At 41.8% G+C, this 26,887-nt stretch overlaps 2 protein-coding genes across 5 annotated transcripts in view; one reads left to right on the top strand and one right to left on the bottom strand.

The window, feature by feature from the left end:
* Window positions 1–217: 217 nt before the first annotated feature.
* Window positions 218–20,169, top strand: SERBP1 (SERPINE1 mRNA binding protein 1). Of its 4 annotated transcripts, none has more exons than XM_067301384.1 (10): window positions 218–719; window positions 3,881–4,052; window positions 5,016–5,153; window positions 5,297–5,368; window positions 5,984–6,058; window positions 8,516–8,693; window positions 12,004–12,051; window positions 14,659–14,832; window positions 15,847–15,885; window positions 17,176–20,169. In XM_067301384.1, the coding sequence occupies exons 1-10, from the start codon at window positions 323–325 to the stop codon at window positions 17,230–17,232; spliced, it is 1,350 nt and encodes a 449-aa protein (XP_067157485.1). In that variant the 5' UTR covers window positions 218–322; the 3' UTR covers window positions 17,233–20,169. The 4 variants fall into 4 exon arrangements, with proteins under 4 accessions (XP_067157485.1, XP_067157484.1, XP_067157487.1 ...); XM_067301383.1 differs by having other exon boundaries at window positions 5,273–5,368; XM_067301386.1 differs by lacking the exon at window positions 12,004–12,051.
* IL12RB2 (interleukin 12 receptor subunit beta 2) overlaps window positions 19,770–26,887 on the bottom strand; it is a 27,865-nt gene continuing 20,747 nt past the window's right edge. Inside the window, exons 14-15 of the mRNA XM_013945120.2 lie at window positions 26,376–26,475; window positions 19,770–26,061 (exon numbers count right to left, since the gene is read on the bottom strand). Coding sequence (XP_013800574.2) covers window positions 25,546–26,061; window positions 26,376–26,475 — 616 coding nt within the window. The 3' untranslated portion in view covers window positions 19,770–25,545. The remainder of the gene's footprint in view (window positions 26,062–26,375; window positions 26,476–26,887) is intronic.

Genomic DNA, 26,887 nt, shown 5'->3' with positions numbered 1-26,887 from the left:
GTGGGACGCGATCCCGCCCCGCCCCCCCGCCGGCGCGGGCTGCGCGATGGCGGCGCCCGTCCGCCCTCCCGCCCGCCGTCGCCGCGCACAATGGCGGCGCGATGCACGCCGGGAACTGTAGTCCCCGCAGCGCGGGCGGGCGGGCGGGCGGCGCGCGCGGCCTGCAGCTCCCGGCGTGCCCCGCGCGGGGGTGAGGTGCCCGGATGTGCCTGGCGCCGGAAGAGAAGCGGGTCTCTTTGGGGACGGCCATCTTGTGCGGCGGCGAGCAGGGGTCTGGGGCCCGGGCAGCATCGGAGGCGGATCCGGCCGACAGGGGTCCATCATGCCCGGACACCTGCAGGAAGGCTTCGGCTGCGTCGTTACCAACCGCTTCGACCAGCTCTTTGATGACGAGTCCGACCCCTTCGAGGTGCTGCGGGCGGCCGAGAGCCGGCGGAAAGAGAGCGGCGGCGGCGGCGGCGGGAGCCAGGGGGGCGGCGGCGGCGGGGCCCGCGGCGGCCCGGCGGGGGCCCAGCCCGGCTCCGCCGGCGGCGCCGGCAGCGGCAGCGCGGGCCCGGCGGGGGCCGGCGGCGGCGTCGGCAGCGCGGCCAAGCAGCTGCGCAGGGAGTCGCAGAAGGAGCGCAAGAACCCGCTGCCCCCCTTCGCCGCCGCCGCCGCGGGCGCCGCCGACCGCCGCGAGGAGGGCAGCGGCCAGCCCGGCGCGCCGCTCCGCAAGGAGGGTGAGCGAGGCGCGGTGAGGCGAGGCGCGGCGCGGGGACCGGGGCGGCGGGGAGGGCGCCGCGCTCGCCCCGCCGAGGGGCCGCCCCCGGCCGCGCGGGGGGCCGCGGCGCCGCGCACAAAGGCGGCGGCGGCGGGAAGATGCCGCCCCCCCCCGCCGGCGGCAGCGGACCCCGGCCCGGTGCCCGCCGCCGGGGCAGCGCCGTCCCCGCGGCGGGCGGGCGGGCGGACGGACGGGCGCCCACGTGGGGAAGCGCATGGCGGGCACGGCGGGGCCGCCCGTGCGGGTGTTGGCGCCTCTGCCCCGCCGCGCCGGGCCGGGCCGGGCCGGGTCCTCCCGCCGCAGCGCGGGCTTTGTTGTGCCCGGCTTGTCTGGAGGGGCCGCGGGCGGGAGGAGGCTCGTGCGAGGGAGAGCGCTGCTAACGCCGCACAGTGCAGGGGATCTGCACTCCGTTCCCGATGGTGCGACGTGCTTAGCGTCCTGTGAAACACTCTCTGGGCTCGTTTTTTCCCAAATCCACTTAAACATATATTTTTTTGCATAATTAAAACGGAGTTGATCTAATGTACGCGTTATAATAATGCGTTTTATTAGTTCTCAGCCATCTTTGTGTAAACCCTTAAGACAGCTCAGTAGACTTCACAGGAAACTTTGATTTCCTTTTGTGAGAAAATCATGGAGTGGAGTAAGATTAAATAAGTTCTGGGAAGAGTGAGCAAGGGTACAATTTTACCTGAAAAGTGGTAGATTTCGTATGTATATGTAGTTGTGTGGCAGGCAGTTGTACTGCACATAAGGGAGCTTAAACACATGCCTAATTCGCCAGAACTCTGATTAACTTGGAATTCTTGAAATGCATGTATGCTGAGAGCAATTAGTATTTCCATGAAGAAATACTTACTGATTGCAATATTAACTCTAAATGAGCTTTTTAAAAATGCTCTCTGTTCAGAAGAGTGCAAATTGCTACATGAGCCCATATTAATATTTTTGCTTTTAATGCTGTATGGGTTGCAAAATGATTCTCCACCAGGTTTTATGCTTTTTAAGAAAAAGCAACAAACGTATTTAAAGTTTTTCTAGAAGACCCACGCCAATATATTACTTGAAAATACCTTGAGATATGCAGAAGTCAAGAACTGTTTTACAGTACCTTTTGCTTATGGATCTTTTGTACTTTAAAGTCTGATGCTTGAGGGTTTCCATATGAGGAATGCAGTAATTTGTCCTGAGTGGCAGTTTACTAAGCAAGTGTCCTTTGGAAATACTTAAGTCAGATACAGATTTATGGTATTATTCCTCAAAAAGTAAACCTGGAACACGGGCAGTATCTTTGGCCAGTGCAACAGAATACAGAGGGTTGTTCTGGTAAGACTAGCTATCAGTATGTACATAGCAGTTTTCACATTCATTTCCAAGAGCAAACACTACTTAACTTTGCAAATTACTGTAGTAATGAAACAGAGAAAGTCAAGCCTTCTTTTGTAGCAGTGTGTACAGAGTACTTCAGTAAGAGAAAAGTCACTTTCAATTTTGGAAACTTCCATTTTTGTATGGGACAAAACTAGTTAACATTATAAAGGTGGTTGATGCCATGGTATTAACAGGGTTTGTTTGCTGTGTGAATATGTTACTGGTTAGATTATTGCCTTGGTCTGTAAAGGTGCAGAGTAATTGGCTGATGAATTACCCCTTCAAAGCTATGTGATGCTATGAACAAGAAGTAATTTATATTTTTGGTTAGGCCTCACTAGGAACCATGATTTTCAGGGCGCAGAGTGTTGAACTTGAAATTCAAAGAGCTGGATTGCTCATTTGCACTTCTGTAGCATACCTCCCTGTGTGAGGTTAGGCGGTTCGCTTTCTCCCTGGTTTACCTCTAAAATGGAGTGATCCTTAGTTTGCGAGTTCTTCTCAAAGTCAGCATTAGTGAACTTAAACTCACATGATTCTTTAGGGAGCAGGGATTACTTAGCAAGATATGTATGTCATGCAAACTTAATGTTAAGTACAGCTTGCAAGGTAAGGAAGACATTGTTCATTTGGGTGTGTTGGCTTGGATGTCATTACAACTGTAACTTTTAGCCCCACCCAAATTTGACATTGCTGGTTAGGCAGGAACTTACTTATTTAAAAAGATTAAAATTTGGCAGTTTTTATTTGAAAGAAAATTTGTATTTTTGAGGCAGTCTTTGTGGTTTGTTTAGTGTTTTTTTTTTTCCCCTGAACATTATGGGAAGATAGTAATATAAGGATGGAGTTGCGTGTTCATCCAGATCTTTCTAAAGGGCAGTACACAGGTCTTTCAGAAGATAAATAGTTTCCTTATCCATTCAAGAGCCTTCAAATGTCTTAGTGAAGCAGATAATGCCATAAGAAGTGATTATTTAAAAATTATTGAAAAGGGGGGGAAGATGTATAGAGGGAAGGGGAAAACTGTCTAATTCAGGTGAAATTAAAGGAAAAGAGAGAGGGGGTTAGCTGTCTAATTCACAACAAGGTGAGTTTTCGTCGGTGAGCGCGTATTGGATTGTGAGGATTGGAGTGTGGATTAATGCATCATTTAGTCACTGATCAGAGCCTGTCGCACTAGGCTCCCTGTTCGTTTGGGTGCCAGTAACACCTGTCCGGGTAAGGATAGTCCTTGTAAGAGCATGCCCTGCCCTAGCTGGTAGCTGCTGGCCAGAAAGGTTTTAGTAGGGCACAGTAGAATGAAGCGGGGGATTTTCATCGGGACTTAGCTCCCTGTTAGAGATGCTGAGTTCATTTTAGTGCGCATCCAAATAAAGAACATGTTTTACCTGCAAGAACCTTTTACAGAAAAAATTTCTAGCTTTACTTGATCCTTTCTTTAGAATTGACCCTATCATTTTAACACAGATCATGCATGACTTGTGTACTGGTCATGGGTTTAGTTTGGTACAATACTGTAAGAGTTTACATTTGAGTCAGATTCGGCATAAAAAACATGAACAGTTAAATGATCTACACTGTTTTTTTTTCCAAATATATTGTAAACTCTTAGATTATCTAGTCACTAAAGGTGACTAAAATAAAAACTTCAATTCCAACTTACGCTTGTCTTTGTTTTATGATGTTAACATCAGTATCTCTTCCTGAGCAGCTCCAAATTCCGTTGATGTGATTTGCCTAATGTTGTAGGGATAAGGCGTATTGGCAGGAGGCCTGATCAGCAGCAGCAGCAACAGCAGCAGCAGCAGCAGGGTGAAGGCAAGCCCATCGAGCGGAGACCAGAGCGACGACCTCCTCGTGAGCGCCGATTCGATAAACCTGCTGATGAGAAAGGCGAAGGAGGAGAATTTTCTGTTGATAAGTAAGAATTCTGTCTTGCCAATGTTCTGTAATGTTCTTGTAGAGCGAAGTTGTCCTTTCTTCTGCTACTGGAAAAAAAAAAAAATCCCTGAGCTGATTGAATGAAAATATTGCTACCTTAAGTTTGTTTTAATCACAAAAACATTTGTCATGCAGAATAGAATACTTCTCTTCCTTGTAGCATGGTTTTGTTTATATATTTAAATCAAGTTTTAGACCAGGAATGATTTAACATAGGAACAGTTCCATTTTTTTAACTAAATGTGATTTAAATCAGTAAAACATCCTTCATAGACAATTACTTTTTCTCTAAATCAGGATAGGTGAGGAAAGGAATTCATGGATAGCTCTTCTCTGTAGGATGAAAGTTGCTAGTTGTTGCAGCTGCTGCTTAAATATATACAGCTGACTTCAAGCCTCAAAAGTTTGTCTGTGGAGGTGTTTGCACCTTCTTGACTACAGTGACTTTAAATCTGTGGTGAAACCATCAGCTTTACATCTAGGCAAGGCTTAAATTGCCTAAGTATTGTGTGGATTCCAGAAATTGCGTTCTGCATGTAATATTCAACAATTAAAATCTTAGTAGTGAAAGTTAAAATTCTTTTAGAAGTAAGTCGTGTGAATGCATGTTAAATTGAAACTCTGGCGTGTATCAACTAGTGACATAATACAATACAAACAACACTAAATTTTGAAAAAATAGACAGAGGATGCAAACCAATGATAATCTTCCTGAAGCATTTGTTTGAAGATTCTAAAATCTGGACTCCATTAGGTTATATGTGTTTTTTTAATGTAATAATTTGGCATTGAAATTAGACTCCTGAAATAATTACAAAGTGTAATTATCTATGTAAAAGTAAGTACATAAATAAAATTCTGAAAAGAGGAAAAATAAAAACCTTAAAAGCCATACTATACACTTTTGGAGGTGAAATATTCACGTTTGGCTGTTCCGTGCTAGACCCATTCTTGACCGACCTATGCGTGGACGTGGTGGACTTGGAAGAGGACGTGGACGCGGACGTGGAATGGGCAGAGGAGATGGGTTTGACTCTCGTGGCAAACGTGAATTTGACAGACATAGTGGCAGCGATAGATCGTAAGTCTTTGACTTTTTTCTATTGCTTTTTTGGCTATTCTTCATAATTAATACACATTTTAAATTTTGCTTTTGAATTTCTGTATCTGGACACTATAATGTTAACTCAGTTTTGTTAGTTCTGTTTCACATTCACATTTCAGCGGCCTAAAGCATGAGGACAAGCGTGGTGGCAGTGGATCACACAACTGGGGAACCGTCAAAGACGAGCTAACGTTAGTAATCTGTAATTGCTCAGAAAACTATTAGCAGAATGTTAGTAAATCCTTATTTTTATGGTTAGCGAAACATAAAGATTTAGCTGCCTTCTGGGGTTTTGGTAATTTTTATTACACTACTAAAGAAGCCTTTGACTGCAGAACTTCAAAATTTAGTACAGTATCTTCTTGGTAATGTGGCTTCACTTTTAAAACCAAAATTTGGGGGCAGTTTGGAATGAGGGGCTTATGCTGGTTTTGAACAATTCTTTTAGTAAAAATCTTTTAGTAAAAGTTAAGCAATTTCTAGTTTTAACAATATTGATTGGGTTAAGCATGCCTTTTTTTCAAGTATTGCATTGAAAATAGTACTTTTAATTCCCAAGTTCATTTTCCCTCCCAGGGGACAGAGAGACTTTCAGAATGGGTACTGGTACATGGTGGGGAAAACAGTTAGGAAGATGGAAACCATAGAGTTTAAAAGGAAGGGAAAGCATTACTCTTTGCAAAATTATTTCATTTAAAATTAACTGTATATTTACTATAAAACTTAGTCATTAACTTTAGATGTATTTTTAAACAGTGATGAACTATTTTTTTTTAAAAAGAACCCCAAACACTTTCTAATTGCAGTGAATTGGATCAGTCGGCTGTAACTGAGGAAACGCCAGAAGGAGAAGAACATCCACCTGCTGATTCTGAAAATAAGTGAGTGCTACCCCTTTTAAAATGTCCTTTGATTGCTTCAAAGGTAGTATTAAGTTTTCTTTAATTTCTGATATTCATTCCTACTTCTTTATTACTGCATTCAAATTATATTTCCTTCAGTAGATAGAAGATTACGCACAGTGCTGCTGAAAGACTGTCTGTTTAAACCAGGCCTTCTGCACATTGGTATCTTGAAGCTATTCGTTAGTGTCGTGCAAGCTCTTAGGTCACTTTCAGATTCAGCTATCTAATAGTTAGATCTAATATACTTAGGATCTTTGGATTGCGACTGTGAATACCAAATCCAAAACCAGCCATGCCCATAATGAGGTAGAAAACCAAGCAGAAGGGAGAAACCGCTCTTTTGCCAGTAGAAGGCATTTCTCTTGAAACTTAAAGCTTTTCAAAACAGCTACACTGAGGCTGTGTGACTAGTCTGTAGAGAAAAGTTTGCATCTCTTGTTTTCGTTCTCCAGTTCCTGTGTATGCAACCAATTTTCAAAGAAGCTAACTTGACTGCTTTTTATTCCAGTTAGACACCATTGCAGAAGAAATCGGTGACTCATAGTTGATGAATGAAACTAATTTTAGAATAGCAAGATGAGCAGTAGGGGCACTTAAGGTTGACTGAAAACATGATAGAAATTTTTACAGTAGTTTTGCACAATAAAAATGAGTTTTCGGTGAGGAATGTTCTTTATGGTGGATTCAAAGGAAAATGGCAAACAGATAAGAGGCAGAATTCTGAAAGACTTATTTGTCCAAAATTTTTAATATGGAGTCCTGTATTGCTTGGTTTCCTCACTAATAACTTTGAGATAAGCTGTAAAGAGAGGACAATCATTGAATAGAGAATAAGAAATGAATTTAGGTTAAATAAAAAAAGACTAAATGCTGTTACTTCTCCAAGGTCATGGAGATTCAAGGTTAGGATTATCTTGCAAATAGAACTTTTATTTTAAATAAGAGTATGAGGATTTTTAAGAAATTACAGCTTGAGCATTGGTCAGAAAATGAAAGGTGGCTAACCTTAAAAAATAGGTTACATATAGTGGAAATCTGGATATATGAAGTTTGCTGTGTGTTCAGTATTTCTTGGATCTTTTTAAGATACAGGTCCTGGTATTTGACCAGATACTGACCTATCCATGTGCAGCTCTGTTAGTTACCTGCAAGATCCTGCAGGATATTGTTGTGTGTGTTTGGGTTTTTTTTCCTTCATCTTCCTCAAATTTGCAGAAAATATATAATCTTCTGAGTTTCAAGCTTAAAACTTCTGTTATCCATCACTTATGTTTTTAGAGAAATGAAGCACCTTTACATGGGTTAATTTTGAAGTTGGCTATATTGGTGGAGTTTAATCTAAATGTTTCAGTAGAACTGTAGGATGCTTCACTGTAGTAAAATGTGCAGATCGCCAAGGGGTAATATCTGTGCCCTGAGCAGTACACTTGCTTTTTGAATGTATAGCTTGTCAAAAATGGTTCTGTCCTACAGAATAAGAAAAACTTGCAATTCTGCTTATAATTATTTTGAGGTTAAAAACCTCTGCATTATCATTCCAAAATTAATGGCTACAGAATAAAAACAGTTTCTCTTAGGTTGATGCCCACATGTTTTTTTCACTGCACCTCCATAACACCAGTTTACTACAATGTCATGGCACCCTGTAAATTAGAATTTTACTTGCATAAAGCTAGTGTGTGGAGAATGGCTAGAGGATTGGCTGCCTGCATGGTTGGAACATGATCTATTACAGAACATAGTGGTTGTGTATTTAAGTTAAAAATAGCTCTTTGGTAGAAGCTAGGGACACTAAAGATTTACATTGGAGTGACATAACTTAATCACTAAGGTGTTTGTAGTTACTTTTTCAAGCTAGCTGAAGGTAAAAATATTTTCAGTTAGTCGGGATATTAATGACTGTGTTTGATTCAGTAAAGGAGCAAACTATAAAAAGTGTTTAAAAAGTGTTTTTAAACTAACAAGCTTGAGAATTATGGTAATAACAAGTGCGCTCTCTCTGCTTTAACTTGAAACTTTGGAGGGGAGGGAGGGATCTCAACAACAACAAAAAAAGGGCGGGGGGGAGGGCGCAGGGAGGAAAAGGCCTAGACGAGTCCGTTGCAAAAGGTAGGCTTTTGGATTGGCAGTGAAAATTGCCGTTGATGTGGAGAACAGACATCATGGGTCCATAATAATCTTAAAATTTTACTGCGCTGTGCTCTGTTGTTTAAAGGTATCTGGCTGTGTTTTTTGCCACTGTGGCTAAAGAAGATGAGCTTTCATGTGCGTTTTTTTGAGTGGTGGAATTCAAATGACTTTTTACCTCTAACTGCTCAATTTTTGACAAAAATAGTCTTTTATAATCCAGTGCTGATAAAACTTTTTTTGATTTTGCTATATGTAGAGCGTGAGCTCTAAGTCATGATCATAATATCCATGAATTTACTACAGAGAGAATGAGGTTGAAGAAGTTAAGGAAGAAGGTCCTAAAGAAATGACCCTGGATGAATGGAAAGCTATTCAAAGTAAGGATCGTGCAAAAGTTGAATTCAACATCCGTAAACCAAATGAGGGTGCTGATGGGCAATGGAAAAAAGGATTTGTTCTTCACAAGTCAAAGAGTGAGGAGGTAATGTGGTTTTCAGTATTTGCTTGTGTCCGGATTGTATAGGTTTTTTTATACACCAGCACTTCTTTGAATGGAAGTTTCATTCTTGGAGAGGCTGAGCTGTCACTAAATGTTTATAATGCAGGAATAAGTTTTCTGTTAATAAAATTGCAGTTATGCAGGAGCATAAGTAACAGCTCTTACTATGATTAGTTAGCAGTTAACCTGTCTCCTTAGGTTGGTGTATACTGTGATATAATCTAACCAGTAGAGATTAGACTGTGGGATGCTACTGCACTTCAGCAGGTGACTTTGTAAGGACTTTTTCTGGGTGAGCATTCTAAAAGAAAATATTATTTTGTCAATATGAAATTTCTTTTTTTCTTTTTAAAGAAATCTTATGTTATTGCTGTGCCAAATTCTTATCACACCAGTTCATTGTGCTTGCTAAACACAGTGTAAGACCAAGGAAAACATTGGTCATGCCTTAGACACCATAATGCTTAAACAGCGTATCTTATTTTGTAACACAGGTGTCTTTTTGTTCAATTGTATCATGTAGCTGAGTGTCTTTGAAGTTTTTGAGACACCAGTTGAAATATGTTGTATGGTTCAGTAATATTCACCATAATTGCTATAGAATCACTTCAGTGTTTTAGTTTCTCAAGCACTTCGGTCATTATAAAATCAAATTATTCTGTTTTAAAATAGTGAGAGTTGCAAGGAGACACATTCTTTTCCCTTCCAGAGGGAAGGGAAATGCTGAGAGCTGTTGTCTTCTAATGCACACCTAGCAAGTGGATTCAGTTCCAGAAACTGTCATGAGCTTTTCATCTTTGTTTTTAACACTGTAATATCTTAAATGGTCTGCTGTTAAACAGTGGCCTAAAACTTCATTTAGCAGATGGTTCTAACTTCCTTTGAAACAAATAATTGGTATGTAATATGCTGTTTGGTTTTCTAATGGGTATTTTCTGCATTTCGCCTTTATTTTTTAATTGGAAGCATATAATATAAATGGGATGGCACTTCATTACTCTATCAAAAAGAATTTCATTTCTGGTCTTGCTGAACTTGAGCTTGACTTTAAGCCACAGTCATGGTATTTTCATACCTTACTGTGTAAGATAATACAGTTCTGTAAATGATTGTGTATCTTCTCATTTTCCTTAAGCTGCTCAGTGTTCGAAGTTTTCATTAAATAACTCTTTCTATGGATTGCTGTGGAAAAGGGAGATCTTGAGTGTTGTACATTAGAACAGCAAGTTCAAATAGCAGCATTTATCTATTTTACCAATACTTGCTAAAGTTGTAGTTCTGCAAGCATATCAAGAACCCCCCCCCCCCATACACAGCCCCCATCCTGATCTCTCTGAAGTATTTGGCATCTCCCCAAAGATTTATTTGGCATTTGGTCCCTGAAGAAGGGGTGGGGGGGGGTTGCTTTTTTTCTTTTTTAACCTATCCAAATAGAGAATAGTGATACTTTTGAGAAATTTAGAAGCTGGAAAGCTGCATGCAGTATTTTCCATTCAGAAAATTTACTGGTAATGAACCAAGAAGAAAAAGGAGAGAGAATGAGAATAATCAAATTACTTTCACAGAAGAACTGGCATAATTAGTAGATTGAATACACTTCTGAAATAGAGCAATTAATTTCTCTTTGAAGAATTGAGTCATATAACTTTTTATGTACTGGTATTAAAGATAATTTAATCTCACTTCTCTGCTTAAACAGTAAGGAACTATTATCAAGACTGTCTTTGAATCTAGATTCTTTTAAATTATTTTGTGTTGAGCAAATGTCTGTCCCTATTTTGCTTGTTCATTATTCACTGATCCCCTAGAGAGCAGTGCGTTTTGAGGGGCAATGATAAAAGAAGTGTTCTTTATAATGCAGGCATTGTAAAAGCTTTCACCACAGCTCTCAGCTGACTGGGAAGGTGGAATAATCAGAAGTTATGGACAAAACCTACAGATTACCTGCTCTTCTTGTTCCCATTGTCCTCTTGCTCTTATTTCATGACTCGCAGGATATCCAAGTTTGATGTATGAAATAATTCATACCTAGGCCAAAGGTTTCTGTTCTTGGTGATGACAAGAAGGAAGTTGGTATATGAAGGTGACTTGGTTTATAGGTAAATTTTAGGTTTCAGCTGAAGATCTTCTGTACTGTTAGGGCTGGATAATCTCTATGTGCCCCAGTACTTTTTCTCAGAAATTTGGATTGAAGCATTGTGATGACCATCCTCATTCCTGTAGACACTTGTCTTGAGAGCTGTTGGGCGAATGCCTTAGGAATCTGTGGGAAAAGGGAGTAGGTGAGGATCTAGTGCCGTTCATCTGCCTTAGTCTTGTGAAAGAACTGTCCTCCTCTGCTGCTTGCTTTCTTGACTGTTTTGAGGAGTAAAATGCTTGACTGTATCTTAGGTCTTTTCTTCTTTTTCACCTTTGCTATACAATTACTGGAGAGTGACACTTTTTTTTATAAAATCAGCTCTTAATACTGTCTCAGATTCTTCCTGGCTTAATATAAAATCCACTGTATTTTGGCAGCCCTAGTCTAACGAGACTCTTTCCAGGAGATTGGGTTATGTGATAAAATAGATTGTCTCTTTTTTTCCTCTCTGCAACTGTGGTTTAGTGATTTGAGTATTTTAAGTTCTGCTGATATAGCTGAGCAAAAGAAGAGATCTTAAAAATTGTTTAAATGGTTTGGTGCAAGTCTCCTGGAAAGATTCGTGTATTAGTAAACCAGTTTCTGCTTTATGTATCTGGTGTGCTGTGCCTCCTCCCTTTGCCTTCAAACTTTCTTGCTCGTCTAATCATTTCCTTAGAGAGGAGGTTATGATGGAAGGCTGAGAAATGTGTTCTGGAAAGTAGTAGTTCATCTTGTCAAAATTCTGAGCTGTGGCTCTTGAATTCAGGCTGTGCAGAAACTTTTTCTCATTAACAGTAGTTATTGGAAAAAAACATCTGTATCTGTCTGTACTCTCAGTGTGTGCCCGGCATAGTGAGACGCTAGAGATCGAACTGGGTGCTTGGGCTCTAGTGGAATTAGCAGCAGCTTGTGTTAAACTTCATTAGTTGATCCAGGATTTCTCTTGCCTCCAGACCTGTGGTATAGTCCATTCTCTTTTCTTTCTGGATGCTTGCACAACTGTTGATCTCATTCTTTTGCTGCTCCATGTGCTCAGTGACATCTGTATCCAGCAAGTTCATGTGACCTTATTACCTGTTGTTTCTGTATGTAGTTGAGTCTCATTTCTTCCTTTTGTTTTCTCCCTTTGTTCCTTTTGTCACTTTGGCGTGGACATGCAACTTTCATCAGACAAAGGCGATGACAGAAATGCAGGGGAGTCTGCTGGAGTCAAATGAGGTACTGATCCTTTATATCTACCTGGTGATATCTGTGTTTTGATGTGATCTCCTTCTGAAATCAAGATCTTGATACTAAGAAGTCACAAAAAAAATAGAGAGTATAAGCAGATACAATATGGAGCTCTTCTGTCCATGCCTGTTGTCTAACCATGCACCATATAGGATCTTTCATAATTAGTAGCCTTGCTCCTAATTTATCTGAATTGCAGCCTGCTCATCATAAATGCTTCGATCATGAGTCTTGCACCCTTCCCCCCCATCTCACTGTCTGTTCCAGCCCCCTTTCTGTTAGCGGCTTGTTCTTAACATTTTGACAGCCTTCCCCAAGAGCCATAATGGTAGCAATGCCTACGAGAGGTTATCAGGTATTAGATCAGAGTACTATCGAGAGTTTCTAATACACATAAACTTAAAAAAATACTTTTGAAGATGATGCAGAATAAGCAATTTGGTGTGCCCATGACTGTATGTTACCACCCAACTACAGGAAGAAAATGAGAATGTGCTAAATCTTTTATTACTGTTTTAAACTAGCTTAAGTTATTTTGGGCAAGGAAATTATCTTTGTATGTACAGAATTTGGTATGTTTTGGGTTTAGTGGTTAAACAATGTTAAATTGTAAAAATAGAATGATTTTTGATAGACTGTAGATTCTCTTCCTCCCCCCCCAAAAAAATAATGTAGAGAAGGAAATGCACAGTGTTACTGTACAAGTTATTGCTAGTACCACTCAAAAAAGAACGTAGTATAACTACCAGCAAGTTGAAAATACCATCTCGGTACCCAGAGAGTGATTAAAGCAGCAGATAAAATGTTAGGTAGTAGTAAAGGAATCAAAACCATAACAAAAGACGCTGTTTACTGTTACAAATTGTAGGTGTACTTGCATTTGAATACTGTATGCAGTTCTGCTTGTAGCTTGGCAGGCTGAATGACTTTCCTCTGAAAACTAACTGCTTAGGCTAACCTTCTAGGTTCGAAAAAGCGATCTCCAAGGGAAAGTAGTATAATTCAGATCTATGAAGTCAGGAATGGGATGGGGACCAATTATTATTACGTGAGATACATTCTAGTGAGATATGTTTGAAATAAAACAGCGTGGAGTGCTGTTTCTCACCGTGCCAAATCAAATTGCAGTGCTCTCCACGGCAGGATGTTGTGGAGGCCAAACACAGCTGGGCACAGAAAGGGAGTAGCTTGATGGCGAAGACTCTTTATGGCTCTGGGCGTTATGGTGCCTGTAACTGACCCAAGGAATCCCTGAAAGCAGTTTTCAGCCTTTTGACTGCAGGCCTCTGTGGATCCATTGGCTACCTTTAAAGGATCCACAAAAGGTAATTGAAGGGTGTAGTTGGTATAATTACACAATATGTTGCCTTTGAAAGTCAGTATATTGTGTAATTAGACCACAGGAAAAGTAAGCTGTAGTCAGTAAGGTAAGCTTGGAAAGCATATGGCACTTATGTAGGAAAAGATGAAGAAACCGAAAATTGATGTGCCAGAAGTTCGGGGGTTACAGGAGAGCGATCGCATGTTGTGTGGTTCCAGCCCCACAACGTCAGTGCCTCGGCCTTGTAAAGCAGAGTTCTGGACTAGGTGACCCTTGATCTGGTCCAGTACAGTTGGTTTTACTTTTTGTGTATCGTCACAGGGGTGCCAAAAAGTTGAACTGTATGGGAAAATAATTAGGTGCGTGAAGTGAAAAATACTTGAAAAGGACTTCATTCTTTGTGTTCAGTGTGTAATAACTTGAAATACTTGGTTCTGTGCTGAGTAGTATTTAGAGTGTTAGGTGCAACTTCTCAGTGCACGCTTTGCTCTGGGGCGCGTTTCTCACCTCGGCTGCATTGGGATCGAACTGGTTGTAAGAGATTGTTTTATTGTGGCAAAGATGGTGACGGGTGTTTGTCAGTGCAACTCATGACTGGAGACTGGTTCTCTGTTTTAGCATTAGTGTGTTAGTTACCTTAGTTACGTTGCTTGAAGTGTCTTTTGTTTATGCCTTGTTCATGATCTGTTATGGCTAGTATAATCCAATAATGGATTCTTACTTTCTCCCTTGTTTTAAACATTATACATTTCCTCATTTGCTTAGTCTTGTAAAACAGTCATTGAGCGAGATAAAGGTTGGCTACTGGGTACGTGTTTAGAAAAACGTTAAATGAATTTATAGAACAGGAAGATTTTTAAGCTCAGAAGTGGGAAGAGAAAACTAAAAAATGAGGTTCTGTATGGGCTTGATGCTAGTCAGTTTGGTCTGAAATAACCTAAACTTGTTCCTCTAAAGGAACTGCCAAACCTTCCTGAGTTATCTTGGAAATGCAAAATAACTTCATTAGCTTGAGTGCTTAAATTTAAAGTCATTCCAGTGAATGTTTGTTTACTTTTATGTAGTTAGTGTGTTTTTCTGTTGTCTTTAGAGGTGGTATAACTTGATTCATGAGATTGCCGCTCTGATGTTTATCTTGAAGCAGTACGGTGTGTAGGGGTGCGTTTGGAGGCGAACGCACAGGCGGTGCTGGTGAGAGTGGAGCTGCACACTAAAGCTTTTTTTTTTTTAATGAATGGTGATTTTTCTCACTCATGAAAAATCATTACTTCTAGGCTCATGCTGAAGACTCGGTAATGGATCATCACTTCCGTAAACCAGCAAACGACATCACGTCCCAGTTGGAGATCAACTTTGGAGACCTCGGCCGCCCCGGACGTGGCGGCAGAGGGGGTCGGGGTGGCCGAGGGCGCGGTGGCAGGGCCAGCCGCGGGAGCAGAACTGACAAGGTAAAGAGCCGCAGCTTTCCTCCGCAAAGGGTTTCAGTTGTTACCAAGGCTGTTTTGTCATTCGTGTGGTCATAGGTATCTTCCTTATTTCTGGGGGCAACACTCAGAAGGCAAACACTGCATTTTAAAACCAAGTAAAATGCTTGTTTTACAAGTTTAACCTGGTTTACGGTTAGGACAAAAGGAGAAGTGTTTCAGGGGTGTTTATTACTCACAAAGGGGAGGGTGGGGAATAAGTTGCATTAAAAAAATAGTGTCCATCATTCATCATTGGTCACTGCATTTAAATCCTGAAGACGAATCTTTGCTCTGGACAAATCCAAATGTACTGTCGGACACGTCTGTGCCTGAGCAGAACCGCAAGGGCCGGAGCGGTGGTTTTCAGATACAGTCAGGAGTGTGTCTACTTTGTGACCCTTATGCTGGAGATCACTTGTTTTATGACTACATATTATATCTTGAATTTGAGGAATTCATGGTTTTCATGTGGAAATAGGACTCTTACTATTTTTTTTTTCCTAGTCTGCAGTAATTTTCTTCTTCCTCTGGTCCTAAAGCCCTCAGGAAGCATTTAGGGAAAGTCCTACATTGGGGGGGGATGTGTAAAGCTGAAATAACATAGTATATCTGCACTTAGGATTTGATTTAGTATGAGTCATTTATTCAGCTTAAATGTGTCTTTTCAAATTGTTACTCAATTGAAAATGAGTTTAGTCTATGTGGTGCGACTTTCTTCACATAGGCCAGATTTTTTTTGCTCATTTACATCTCCTGCAGGACACTGACTTTATTTTCTCCTTGTACTGGATTGTCTTAAGTTTTAGGTGGCTTAGTTGGAAAATTCTTCTTATCAACCTAAAATTATAAGGAATTGCAGCTAGAATGGTGGTGGGTTTTGCTCTGAATTGTTCCACTAGGGTGGCATCTTGCTTCTTCAAGAATGCCATCATAAAACAGTTAAATGCTTTGAGATCTGCAGCTGATTTTCTGTTGACTTTGTTTGTTTCGTTCCAGTTGGTTAAGGAGTTTGACGTGATCCACACACCCAACCAGGTTGGTGATCTCTGCTAGCACTTTCGTTACCTGTGAACCAGGCCATCGTGTCGTAGGGACTGTCACCCCCCTCCCACGATGGATCGGCTTTTTTGGCTTGCCTTTTGCTTGCATTGGAGCAGACAACTGGAGATACTGAGACTGTTGGCATAAGACCCTGCTCTTTTAATTCTAGTTCGTGAGCTGGGTACTTCTCCAGTTTCTCAGTGTTGCCTTTAGATGTTGATAAAACTTTTACTGGAGTGGTGTAAATAAATCTCTTCCTCTTGATAAATGCAGATGTTTACAGGAACTTCCACTTCCCTGACTCTTCTGCTCCTCTTCCCTCCCACATCCCTCATGCACAAAGTGAAGGTTATGCTAAAATACTTTCTTTCTGCATTTCATCACTGAACTGGTGTTCAGGTGCAGGATGGAGCCTCTTAAAAGCTGTTAGGGGAAGTAGCAAGTAGACTTTTGAACTTCTCAAGATAGGTTGGCACAAAAAATTCTCCTGATTCACAAACTAGTTGTTAATAAAAAGTTAAGTGGGTGAAACTTAATATTTCCTCTGAACAGGCCTTCTTGTAGCACTTTACAGTTGTGTCCCTTGGTAAGAATTGATGGTTATGTCCTAGGGGAATAGCATCAGCCAGGCATAGGGGGCTTTGTAAGGATGGAAGAAACACGTGCTTGTAAGCTAGTGCTGTAATCATGTGCAAACGTGTTTAATTTGATGTTTCCAATATCTCTTTAGGTAGCTTTAACTTAAAAAGACCTTCAGTAGTACAGAAGACTTTCTAATCCTAGGAATAAAAATTCCTGCTGTTGCTTATTAAAGAAAAGGTTGCTGTTTTGCTAATCTTTGTCCAGTGCCGGACTGCTTAGCTCTGCTGTATTGTGACCAGTATTTGTCAGTGTAGATGCTATCGTTCAATAGGGTCCAGGTTAAAGGAGGTGCAAAAACAAAAAAAAATCCCACCCCGTGCCCAGTCGTTGGGGGTGGAGGAAGCAGCTGCGGCTCCGGCGGCTCCTGCCCGCAGCGGGACGACGTGGTTTGTCCCTGCAGCAGCAGGAGGGAGAGCCTGTCCCGTCCCGTCCTGCCCCGCGCGGGTTGCCGGGCCTCGGCACGCCCTCGCGGCGGCCGTGCTCAGCTGAGCGGCTTCGTGTCGCGCTGCCCCAGCTCTGTCGGTGCCGAGCGCTTAGGTTTCTATCTGGGCAAGAGAAGCAGGTCGGGACGTGCGAAGAGCTAGAAACGCAGTAGGGCTCGATGCCTCTGAAGCTAATAACTTTCTGGTGTTTCTCTTTCAGTCAAGTGCTTCTGCTCCTGATGTAGATGACCCAGAGGCTTTCCCAGCTCTGTCCTAAACTGGATGTCATAAGCCAACCCTGCCCTCACTGGGCCTTCCTCTCCGAGGCTTGCATGCTTAAGGATCCTAAACAACTAAGAAATTTAAAAAGGAGACTGTCATTCATACCATTCACACCTAAAGACTGAATTTTATCTGTTTTGAAAATGAACTTCTCTCGCTACACAGAAGCAACAATATGGTAGTCAGTTTTGTATTTAGAAATGTAATGGTAGCAGGGATGTTTTCATAATTTTTTCAGAGATTATGCATTCTTCATGGATACTTTTTTGTATTGCTGCTTGAAAATATGCGTTTCCAAACTTGAAATATAGGTGTGAACAGTGTGTACCAGTTAAAAGCTTTCACTTCATTTGTGTTTTTAATTCAGGATTTTAGACATTTTCCCCAAATGACAAACTGGTTTTTAATTATTGTACACTATTTCTGTTTCCGTAATACCTATTTAGGAGATTTTTATCAGCCCACGGTCTTTTGGAATATGTAAAATTTAATTTGGCAAACTTAGTACTGTGTGGAATACTAACTCCTGGAAGTACTTTAGTTTTAATACTTAATTTCAAACTTGGAAAAACAGTCATTTTTCATCTATGTTTGGTAGTTTGTTTACACAAAGTCTTTATACAAAATTGATATCAAATACTTGAAAAAGTACTCAAAGCACATTGGTTTATAGTTAAATACCTGTGTATTGATCCAGCAGTGATGTGTGGATTAATTGGTCTAAACAGTTTTTTTAATTATATATTACACCGTTCACTCGCCCTTTTTACCTTTATTCCCTCCTTCTCCCTACAACAAAACTAGATGCTTTGTTGGCCAAAAAAAAAAAAAAAAAAGACTTTAAATTACCTACGCTTTTTCTTTGAGAGGGTGCCCTATAGATTGGAGTGGATTTTCCCGTTGTTTGGAACGGGGAGGTGGTGGGAAAGGTGGTAGCTGTTGCTCAGGAATGTTTGGACTCCGGCGGGGATGTGGATTTAGCAGCGCAGTCTGTTCACACAAAATACGTCAGCATCTGATGTATTTACAAAACTGCTCCGATAGCGGCAGTGCTCCTGCCGGGCCCTGTCTAGGTCGGGAAGGAGGAGTTTTGGGCTCGCTGTTTCAAACAGGGACATTGCAATCTGTAGGGATACAAAAAAATCCAACAGAGAACCCCAGTGCTTACCTTCTGGTCTAAATTTTGTTCTGGGTTTTTGCAACATTCGGGCTCTGATTGCTAGCTGACAAATGAATGTTTTTCAGAGAGCGATTGTAAGAAACCCTTTATAGCCCTATGGAAATTTGTCCTAGGTTTAATTTAACCCCTGTGAACAGGAACATTACCACTTCAGTACACAAAAGGAGTTGAGAGAATGACTAATAAAGAGGGTTTCTTAGAGTTTTTATCTGCAGCATTTGTTAGGAGACTAGAAACAGGATTCTCATTTTATTTAATGTTTTACACTTTGAACAGCTTATAACATATTTGTAGTTTCTTAACTAGGTAGATAGAAAACAAATGGTAACGCCCTATTTTTTTAAAAGCTGTACAGGACAGGCAAAAAGTATTGGAGACCTTTGAATATGAAATATCAGACTCCTTAACTGTGGTGTTTAGCTGGCTTGCTTTATCTGAACTATTTTCTACAAAACTTTTTGTTGTAAACCACTGTTAATATCATTGGATTAGACTTTAGTGCACTCACCTATCAGTTTGAAAGTCCTAGGCTGTGAGAAGGAGGCAAGTTTTCAAACAGTGGATGGCAATATTTCTTGGTTCGGTTCTCCTGACTAAGCAGGTGCTTGGCGTCGGGGGGTTCAGTTCCCAGCGCCGAGTTGTTTTTCTTCCCTCTCCCTTTGATTTGCACATTCCACGTGGCAGAATGTGTTGCAGTTTCAGTGGTAGGGACGCCTTGGATAATATAACTAAACAAATGCTTTGATATTGAGAAACACACTTATGGAAAAGCTTTCTCTGTAATATAAACCTTCCCCCCTTATCCAAACTGTATATTTGCTGTTTCAGTTGTCACTTGGCTTTTTTTTTTTTTTTTCCAGATTACTTCTGGGCCAGCCAGTCACTTGGGGCCCTGCCAGCCTGACTTGGTCAGAAGCTTTCCCTTCTCTTGCTTTAGATTATAGAGCAATTTCCTGAATGGCATGTCACATAAAATATCCAAGATAGCTTGTACTTAAAATTGGTCTGTCTGCTGTTCCGATAGATGTAAATTTGCCTCTTTCAGTCCATTTGTGTCAAGAACTAAAACTGTGAACATATATCTTTAATATTGGTGGGTGTTAACTGAAATAAAGGTTTATTTTCATGCTCTTTTAAAAAATGTCATGAAAACATGTGGACATGAATCCACTTAGATGAATAGCATCTCATCTAGGTTCTGCCCCAAGTGGTGATGGTGCCCAGGCATTTCCATTACCAGCAGTGGACTTTGCTTTGGGAAATTGTCTCCCTCTGTTGAGTAGCTCCAGTATTTACTAGGAATGAGCTTGCTCTTTAGTAACATCTTCTGTCCTCCTGCTTGCTGCTTGTGCTGTCACGCCAAACCCAGAGGACTAGACCTTTTTAAATCCGGACACTAAAAAGATGGTCAGAGCAGAAAAAAGTTGGAGAGAGATGGAGAGAAGCACTTAATGCAAATTGGCTTATGAATGTAATGATTGCAACGTTTGAGCATGAAAGTTCATCTTGCAGATCGAATGCCACTGATACTGGGAGAAAACAAGACTGATAATAAATGCGAGTGGTGTCCTTGTGGGAAAGGACATGAACTCTTCTGAGGAAAATTAAACGTCAGAGGTCGGTGTGAATATATGGTGTTTGCAGTTTCAAAGAGTTGAGACCACTCTTAACTGTAATGACATTTTTTGCCCGTTGAGATTCGTTTGCATAGCCACGCCTCTTGTTTTAATAAACGCAGGACATATGCCTAAAGCTGCTGCTGCCAGCATTTGCTAACCTACTTCTTTTACCAAACCATTAAAAGGACCACGTTACCTTCGTTGCAGAACCGACGCTTTGGTCTGCCTTTGCCAGCCAGGTACCAGCGTCGCTCCCAGGCGCAGGGGTGTTCCAGCGAGTGGTGCGCGCCCCGCTGCCGCGGTCGCCGCCACTGTGACAGGCGCTGCGTTAGAAAAGATGGACATCAGGTTTTTGCTTAGGGGGTGGAACCTGATTTGGGGAGAATGGTTCATTTGTACACCTGGAAGACTTTCAGATAGGAGTAAAGCAGTTTGGTCACTGCTCCTATTGATGGTGCCATGTGTCTTTTCAAGTCTGAGTAGGATTTTCTGGGAAGCTCCACGTGGGAACTTGGACTTAGAGGTTTCATATACTTGAACTCTCCTACCAGAAGGAGAAAAGGTGCTATAGTGTTCTGTTTGAGAGTAATTATTTTCAGAATCAGCTAGCAGTATGTTAAGTGCTGCTATCTATAAAGTTGAAGGTCAGTGCACGGAAACATGGCTGACAAAATAGTGCGGTGTTTTTTAAGGATACCTTTTGTAATAGATATCTAATTTGGTTTTATGCAGCTGACTTTAGGTACTGCTCAGTCTGCGATGTGCAGCCAGAACCCTGTTGCAGGTTGGTTGCCAGATGGAGCATGGAGAGCATGAAAATGGAGCCATTTCGGACCCAAATATGAATGAAGCATTTGCCTTTGAGTAACTTGGAGCCAGAGTCAGCCAGCTGAAAATGTCTGTACACCAGGCTGGGTACTGCTTACCAAAACAAGCTGCTAGACCCAAAAAATGAAATAGGGCTGATCTGTTTTGCAGAAGTCTTACACGCTGTTGATGTAGCTATGAGTGGCCTTTTGTGAAGGTGGAGAGCAGCGCCTTCCTGGCTTGTCCGAGGCCTTTCTGGGTGTAGTTTTGTTTGTTGCCTTTACAATTACTGCTTTCAAAAATGAAATACCTGGTGGTGATCAAAAAAAGGCAGCACAAATGACATGCAGTAACAAAGCTATTTTCACTGTCTGCAGAGTTTTCAGTAACAGTCTTGGGTTCGTTCCTAGCAATAAAATAGCTGTGGTGCCTGGCCCCTGCTTTGTTTGGCTGTGGCTAGCCATGCGGTTGGTGTCCTCAGGCTCATCGCAGCTCCTGTAAGGACTAAAGTTTGCAGGGTTACAGGGGTTAATGCGCTTTTGTCCAAGCTCTGTAGTACGTGCAGAACTGACCATGCTTAGGTCTTCTGAAAGATACGTTAGAGCATGCCGTTGTTTCTGTTTCCTGGAAGATAGAAATCAAGTAGGACCTTCCAGTTTGGGTTTTTTTTCCCCTCATGTTTCATCAGCAATTAAGACTTCAAAATTGGGAAGTGGTTGCATGTGTGAATTTGAGGCTTGCTATATGATTATAATGTGGGTGTGCAGTGCCCAAGAGATTCTCTCAATTCTGCTTTTAATTAGTGTTCAGTGTTAACAGGTAATGTTAAACACATTTCAGTTTCTTGGGTGCTCTGCAGGACAGGAGGTGAGCTGGACCAGCGCTGGTGCTTGTTTGTGGACAGTTAAACACGAGCTAAGGCTGCTTCATTTTGTGTGTCACAGAATCCACTGCGCTAGTATGTGAACTTGCCCATAATTACTGATAAGTGTACTTGAACTGTGTGGCCTTCGCTCGTGAGACATTTCTGCAAAGGTCACCGTAATACCGAGTAAGAGGTGAGGAAGCTTTGCTTGTTTACACATTCTTTAATGGGTGGAACGAAGGTAAATTTGATGTGGGACTGTTTTGAGTGTAATCTTTCAATTCAGAAACTTAAACTAGCATGTGACCAGTATGTTTAGTTGTGTTTGGGGTTTGTACTTAACAGGCCTCAGGATTTTTGTTGCGTAATGTAACGTGTGGAAGACAAGTCAGCCTTGCTTCCGTCATCTTTCTCTTAAGAAAGCAGAGTGAAAGTTGGCTGGCTGCAGCTGGAGCAGCGCTTGGTGGGCGCACGCGCGGGGAGCTGCCGCGTGTCGAGCATGATGCTGGCAGGGCACAAGCACGGCGCAGGAGGGAAGCACGTTGAGGCGAAACGGTCGCTGCTACTTACATGCTTTCTCTTGCAGCGGTTCCTTTTAACGATGGGCCACCGTGCACCTTTGTCAGATTTGGATGAAGACGCTAAAAGGGGCTGCTGTTCCGCAGATCACTTGTGGACCGCTGTTGAAAACCGTTTTTCTGTGGAAGCTTGTCCTCTTCTGTGCTGAGTCCATCCATAAACAACTACCTTTCTGTCCTGTAACCTTGAGCGTAGAGAGGTCCTGGGCCTGTTTGGAGGTGGTAACGAGAAGATCAAGTTCAAATACTTCAAATGCTATTCCAGAATACAGTTCAGATCTAAGCTCCGGTTCCTACCTGAGTAGGGAGTGCGTTGCAGAGCTGCTGTGAAGTTGCACAAGATGTACTGGGAGTCCTACAAATCAGAAAGTCCTGCCAGTTCGCACAGCCGTATTCGAACTGCAGGTGGGAGGGGGAAGCGTACACTGCGTAGGTACCTTGGCGCGGCGGAGGCTGCTGCGTTTTGTGTCCTAATGAAAACGTACCTCTGCCTTAAGCAAGACACTGCTTGGGCTTGTACAGTTATTTGCATATCTGGGACTTTTTTTTAAAGCACAGTTTCTAGCACAAGTGTGTGTTAATGTCAGGTGGACAATAAGGGTAAGTATTCCGTGAGGGACTGCTGAATTACTTGGCAGGAACTAACAAACTTTGTAGCAGCTGTGATGTGAAAATAACCCCTTGTTACAGGTGGAAACGGAGAGGGTAGTGTCCTGCCCACGCTGAGCCTCGGGGCGCGTCCGGAGACTGAGCTCCCTGCAAATGCTGGGACAGCGGAGGCGAGCAGCTGAGTCGTGCCGGCTGCTGGGAAGTGAGCCGTGTGCTCCGAGTGCTGGGAGGCTCCTGCACGTGTTGCAGCAGGAAAGCTGCTTGAAAGCTTTTCAAAAACTGTGTTGCAGAGGCGCCCGAACATTTGCACAATTTCAGCTTGTAACTGATGTGCTCGAGTCTGAGCAGCTTGCCAGTAGCTGTTTATCTAGAGTGTTTTTCCTCCTCATCTCTTCTTGCAGCACTTCCCAGAAGAGCCTTCCCCTTTGCACTTGGAAAACAAGGGAAAACTTTCTGGACAGCAGTTGCATGTAGTCTATATTTGTGTCCCTCGGTTCCTTTCTTAGCTCTGAGAAGTAGCTGTTTCTGGTGGAATGCCGCATTTTGTAGTGCCCCTGATCTTGCTGGCTGGTAATCTCCAGTTACTTGAACAGCATCTCCACTGCACAGTGAGGTCAAGGTTATTTACTTCGGTTTAAGTAGTGTCTGGTGGAAAGCTGATTGACAAGCTGTGTGCTAGATTCCACTTAACTCTTTGCTGCTCAGATACCTGAGCTGTTGCGTCATTAAAAGCAGTGGGTGTCTTTCCTATGGAGGAATACCTGTCGAGTATAGACTAAATCTAATGATAGCTAAATCACTGTTGATGGTTTTATTTTTTCAGTAAACAGAAGCAGAAGACTGGAAAACTAAGGTTTGAGAAGAAACAGGTTACTTGTGATCAATTATTATGCTAATTAAAATGAAATACAGTGGGCATATTGAGCATCCTCCTACATCACAGAGAAATCCAGTAAGAAGTCACTCTACACAAGAGAAGCTGGTGTCAGGACTCGAATTTCACATTCCTAAGACCAAATAATTGGAACCTTAAAACTAACATACACAACTATTTTTATAGACTACCATCTACTATAGAGGCATCTTCACAATACAGGTAGATGTATAAAACTCTAAACTTTATGATAATACTCCTCTACCGTTTTCACACTTGATAGAGGACAGTGTGTTCAATTAAAAAACACAAGATTGTAATGCAGCATCTTTGAACTTGAGAACACAGTGTCAGTTTATGGACCTTTTGTAGATGATAACATAGCTGGAACTGAAATAAAAACTAGAGGAGAACCTTCCTTTTAGTTTTTTTACTTCAAGTCAAATGCAGTGGGAAAAGCTATGGCTTTGAAGTAGCAGTCTTGTGCTACAAGTATTTTTCTGTCACTGCTTTAAAATATATACACAGAATTGCTAAAGATCACTTCCTTAAGAACTTAGATAACAGCTTTTCAGTAGAGTCACTTTGAGATAATAGTATCACAGGTTTTCAGTACTAGCTCTATGCCGCTAACTTACTGGCTTGTGTTACCAGCCTTGGATGGAGAACAGCGATCTGAATCCTGAGTAAAAGGAGGTAAAGAAATATCCAAGGTAAGTTCAAAATCTGAACTACCTCATCTCTAGCAGCAAAGCATACACTTTATTTTTAAAAACATCACTTTTTTTCTGTGTGTAGCTGCAGCTTAGCGCCTGAAACTGACTGGAAAAAACAACAGGAAACAACTTTCAGGTTTCCGAGATTTTATTTTATATATATATATATATATATATACACACACATATATACCAAATAAAACCATTAAATGTGTAACACTTCAAATCTGTAATTAGAATACTTCAATAAATGATTTAAATCCTTCTCACTAGTCCATTTGACTTACTGTGTACATGTGCTGCCTGTTTAGTCTTGGCAAGGATTCCTTCTCCCTAATTTGAGCCATAAAAGCAGGCTCACTTTGAACTTTCCAATCCTGCTGCAAAAATAATGAGGTTATGCATCCTTCAGTGCCCATGTTGGGCAGTAGCACCAGTGTAATTAGGGAAAACAGCAATTACCACACACATTCAGGCTGCATTGAAATGAATACTATCTATTGGGTTTTTGAGTATGTAAGTTTAGCACCAGTTTATGCAGACTTCCAAATACTGCATTTGTGATCTGTTGCGCGCAGCAGGAGTATGGACTACAACCAGGATCCTGCTGGTGGTCAAATGCCAAGGCTTGACCTTAACTGAAATAACTCACTGCTTCTGGGTAAGCAGTGGTTTAAATGATATTTAGCAAGCGTCTGACTCCCAGCGAAGCTCAAGCCAGCGGCGATCCACTGTGTTAGGCAGTGGGACAGTTGCTGAGGCAATCCAGGCTGTACGAAGGCAGCCTGAGAGAGCGAGTAATCCTTCGGAGACAGGTCACTGAGCCCTGGTAATCCCAGATCTTCTGTCTTTAATTCTGCCTACATGATCTGTGGGTAAAGAGCTCCTGTACTGTAAAGTAAGGCACGTGTTGCAATGCTGGAAAGGTTTGTGAGGTTTTGTCACTTAAGTAATAACTTGTAGGTGACACCTTTTTGTATCGGCTGTATTGAAACACACATTGCAATGTTTCACTCAAGTGTGAAAAAATCATGCCAGCTTGTTACATCACCCTGACAACCTACCTTGTGAAGGAAGTGCAGTTTATTTTTACTGCATCTAGGGTAAGTTTCCCTCCATAGGAAAATACTGGTGTCAAAAAAGAAGTTGTTGGGAAAACAGAAATTGGGTTGCAGTCAAGTTCATAGTCTTCATTAGTGTCTGTAATAGGTGATAACACAGCTGAGGGTAGATAAGTTGTAGTTTCAGTAATTGGATTAGCAATGTACTCTGAAGCAGTTTGCATTTGTCCTGTAACCTCCACTACTATCTTCTTGTACAAGTACGGAAGCTGATGCTCATACATGTCTCCATCTGTTGTGCTGGGTAAAGGCTTGTACTCACAGTCCTGTTTCTCAAAGCTGCTTTCCAGTTGCCAGTCATGATTTTCACTGCTGTTAATATTGCTGAGGCTGACTTTGTCCTGGAAAACCAGTAAGTCCTTCTTTATGAAGGCTTCTTCTACTTCTGTTATTTCAGGCTCTTCAAAACTGCTCACATTGTGTAGAAATGGACTGGAAGGTAAACTCAGCTCACCCTGGTGGAGGGGTACACATACAGCAGTGATGAATAATTATGCAGTAAGTGTCTTCTGACCCCCTCAAAATGCAAATATCTTTCAGCGTAACATCTAATACTGCCAAGAATGAAAAATCTCTGTATTGTTCTTGCATTTCATTTGCCCGATATATACTACAATCTCACATGATAAATGCTTGATTAAAAAATTCAGCAGTTATCCACTACCAGAAAATGTTGGATTTGCTACATTAAGGGATTACTGACTTGCATAACTTATATATATATTTTTACTGAAGATGGTGGAATTAGAAGAAAAACAGTACAACTTACCTTCATAGCTGTGTAGTTCCTAGCCCATGTAGCATTAGCTGGGTTGGGAATAGCTTTGCTATACCACTGAGGCACAATGACAGAAAGGAGCGAGTGTAATCTACAAATCGAACATATGTAATTAAAAGCATGAATCCAATATCCAATATCTTGCCAATATCTGCGAGTGTTAGTGAACTGGAATGTTATGTGCATTTAACTACCAAAGAATCCTGTGTGATCATGGCTCCCCTAGTTTGGACCAGCAGAAATCCAGGCTGGGTGGGACTGCAGATCCTGCAGAAGTTAGTGGGGACACATGCTGAAGTTGCTTAGTTTTGGCTTTGACTAGACAATAGAGCTATTGACTTTTTTTAAAATGCTTACGGCCACTAGTCTGCTTTGAGAACATGCACTATTCCACTGCCCAGTTGTTTGTGATCTCCAGGTTTTACTCAGTTCAAACCAAGCCTTTTTGACAGACCTGACTCCAGAAAATCAGTCTTTGAGTCTTTCAAAGCTTGATTAGTATA

Source organism: Apteryx mantelli, chromosome 8 (assembly GCF_036417845.1).
Source record: "Apteryx mantelli isolate bAptMan1 chromosome 8, bAptMan1.hap1, whole genome shotgun sequence".
Lineage (NCBI taxonomy): Eukaryota > Metazoa > Chordata > Aves > Apterygiformes > Apterygidae > Apteryx > Apteryx mantelli.
The sequence above is the reverse complement of the archived record's forward strand: the minus strand, read 5'-3'. Positions and strand labels throughout refer to the sequence as shown.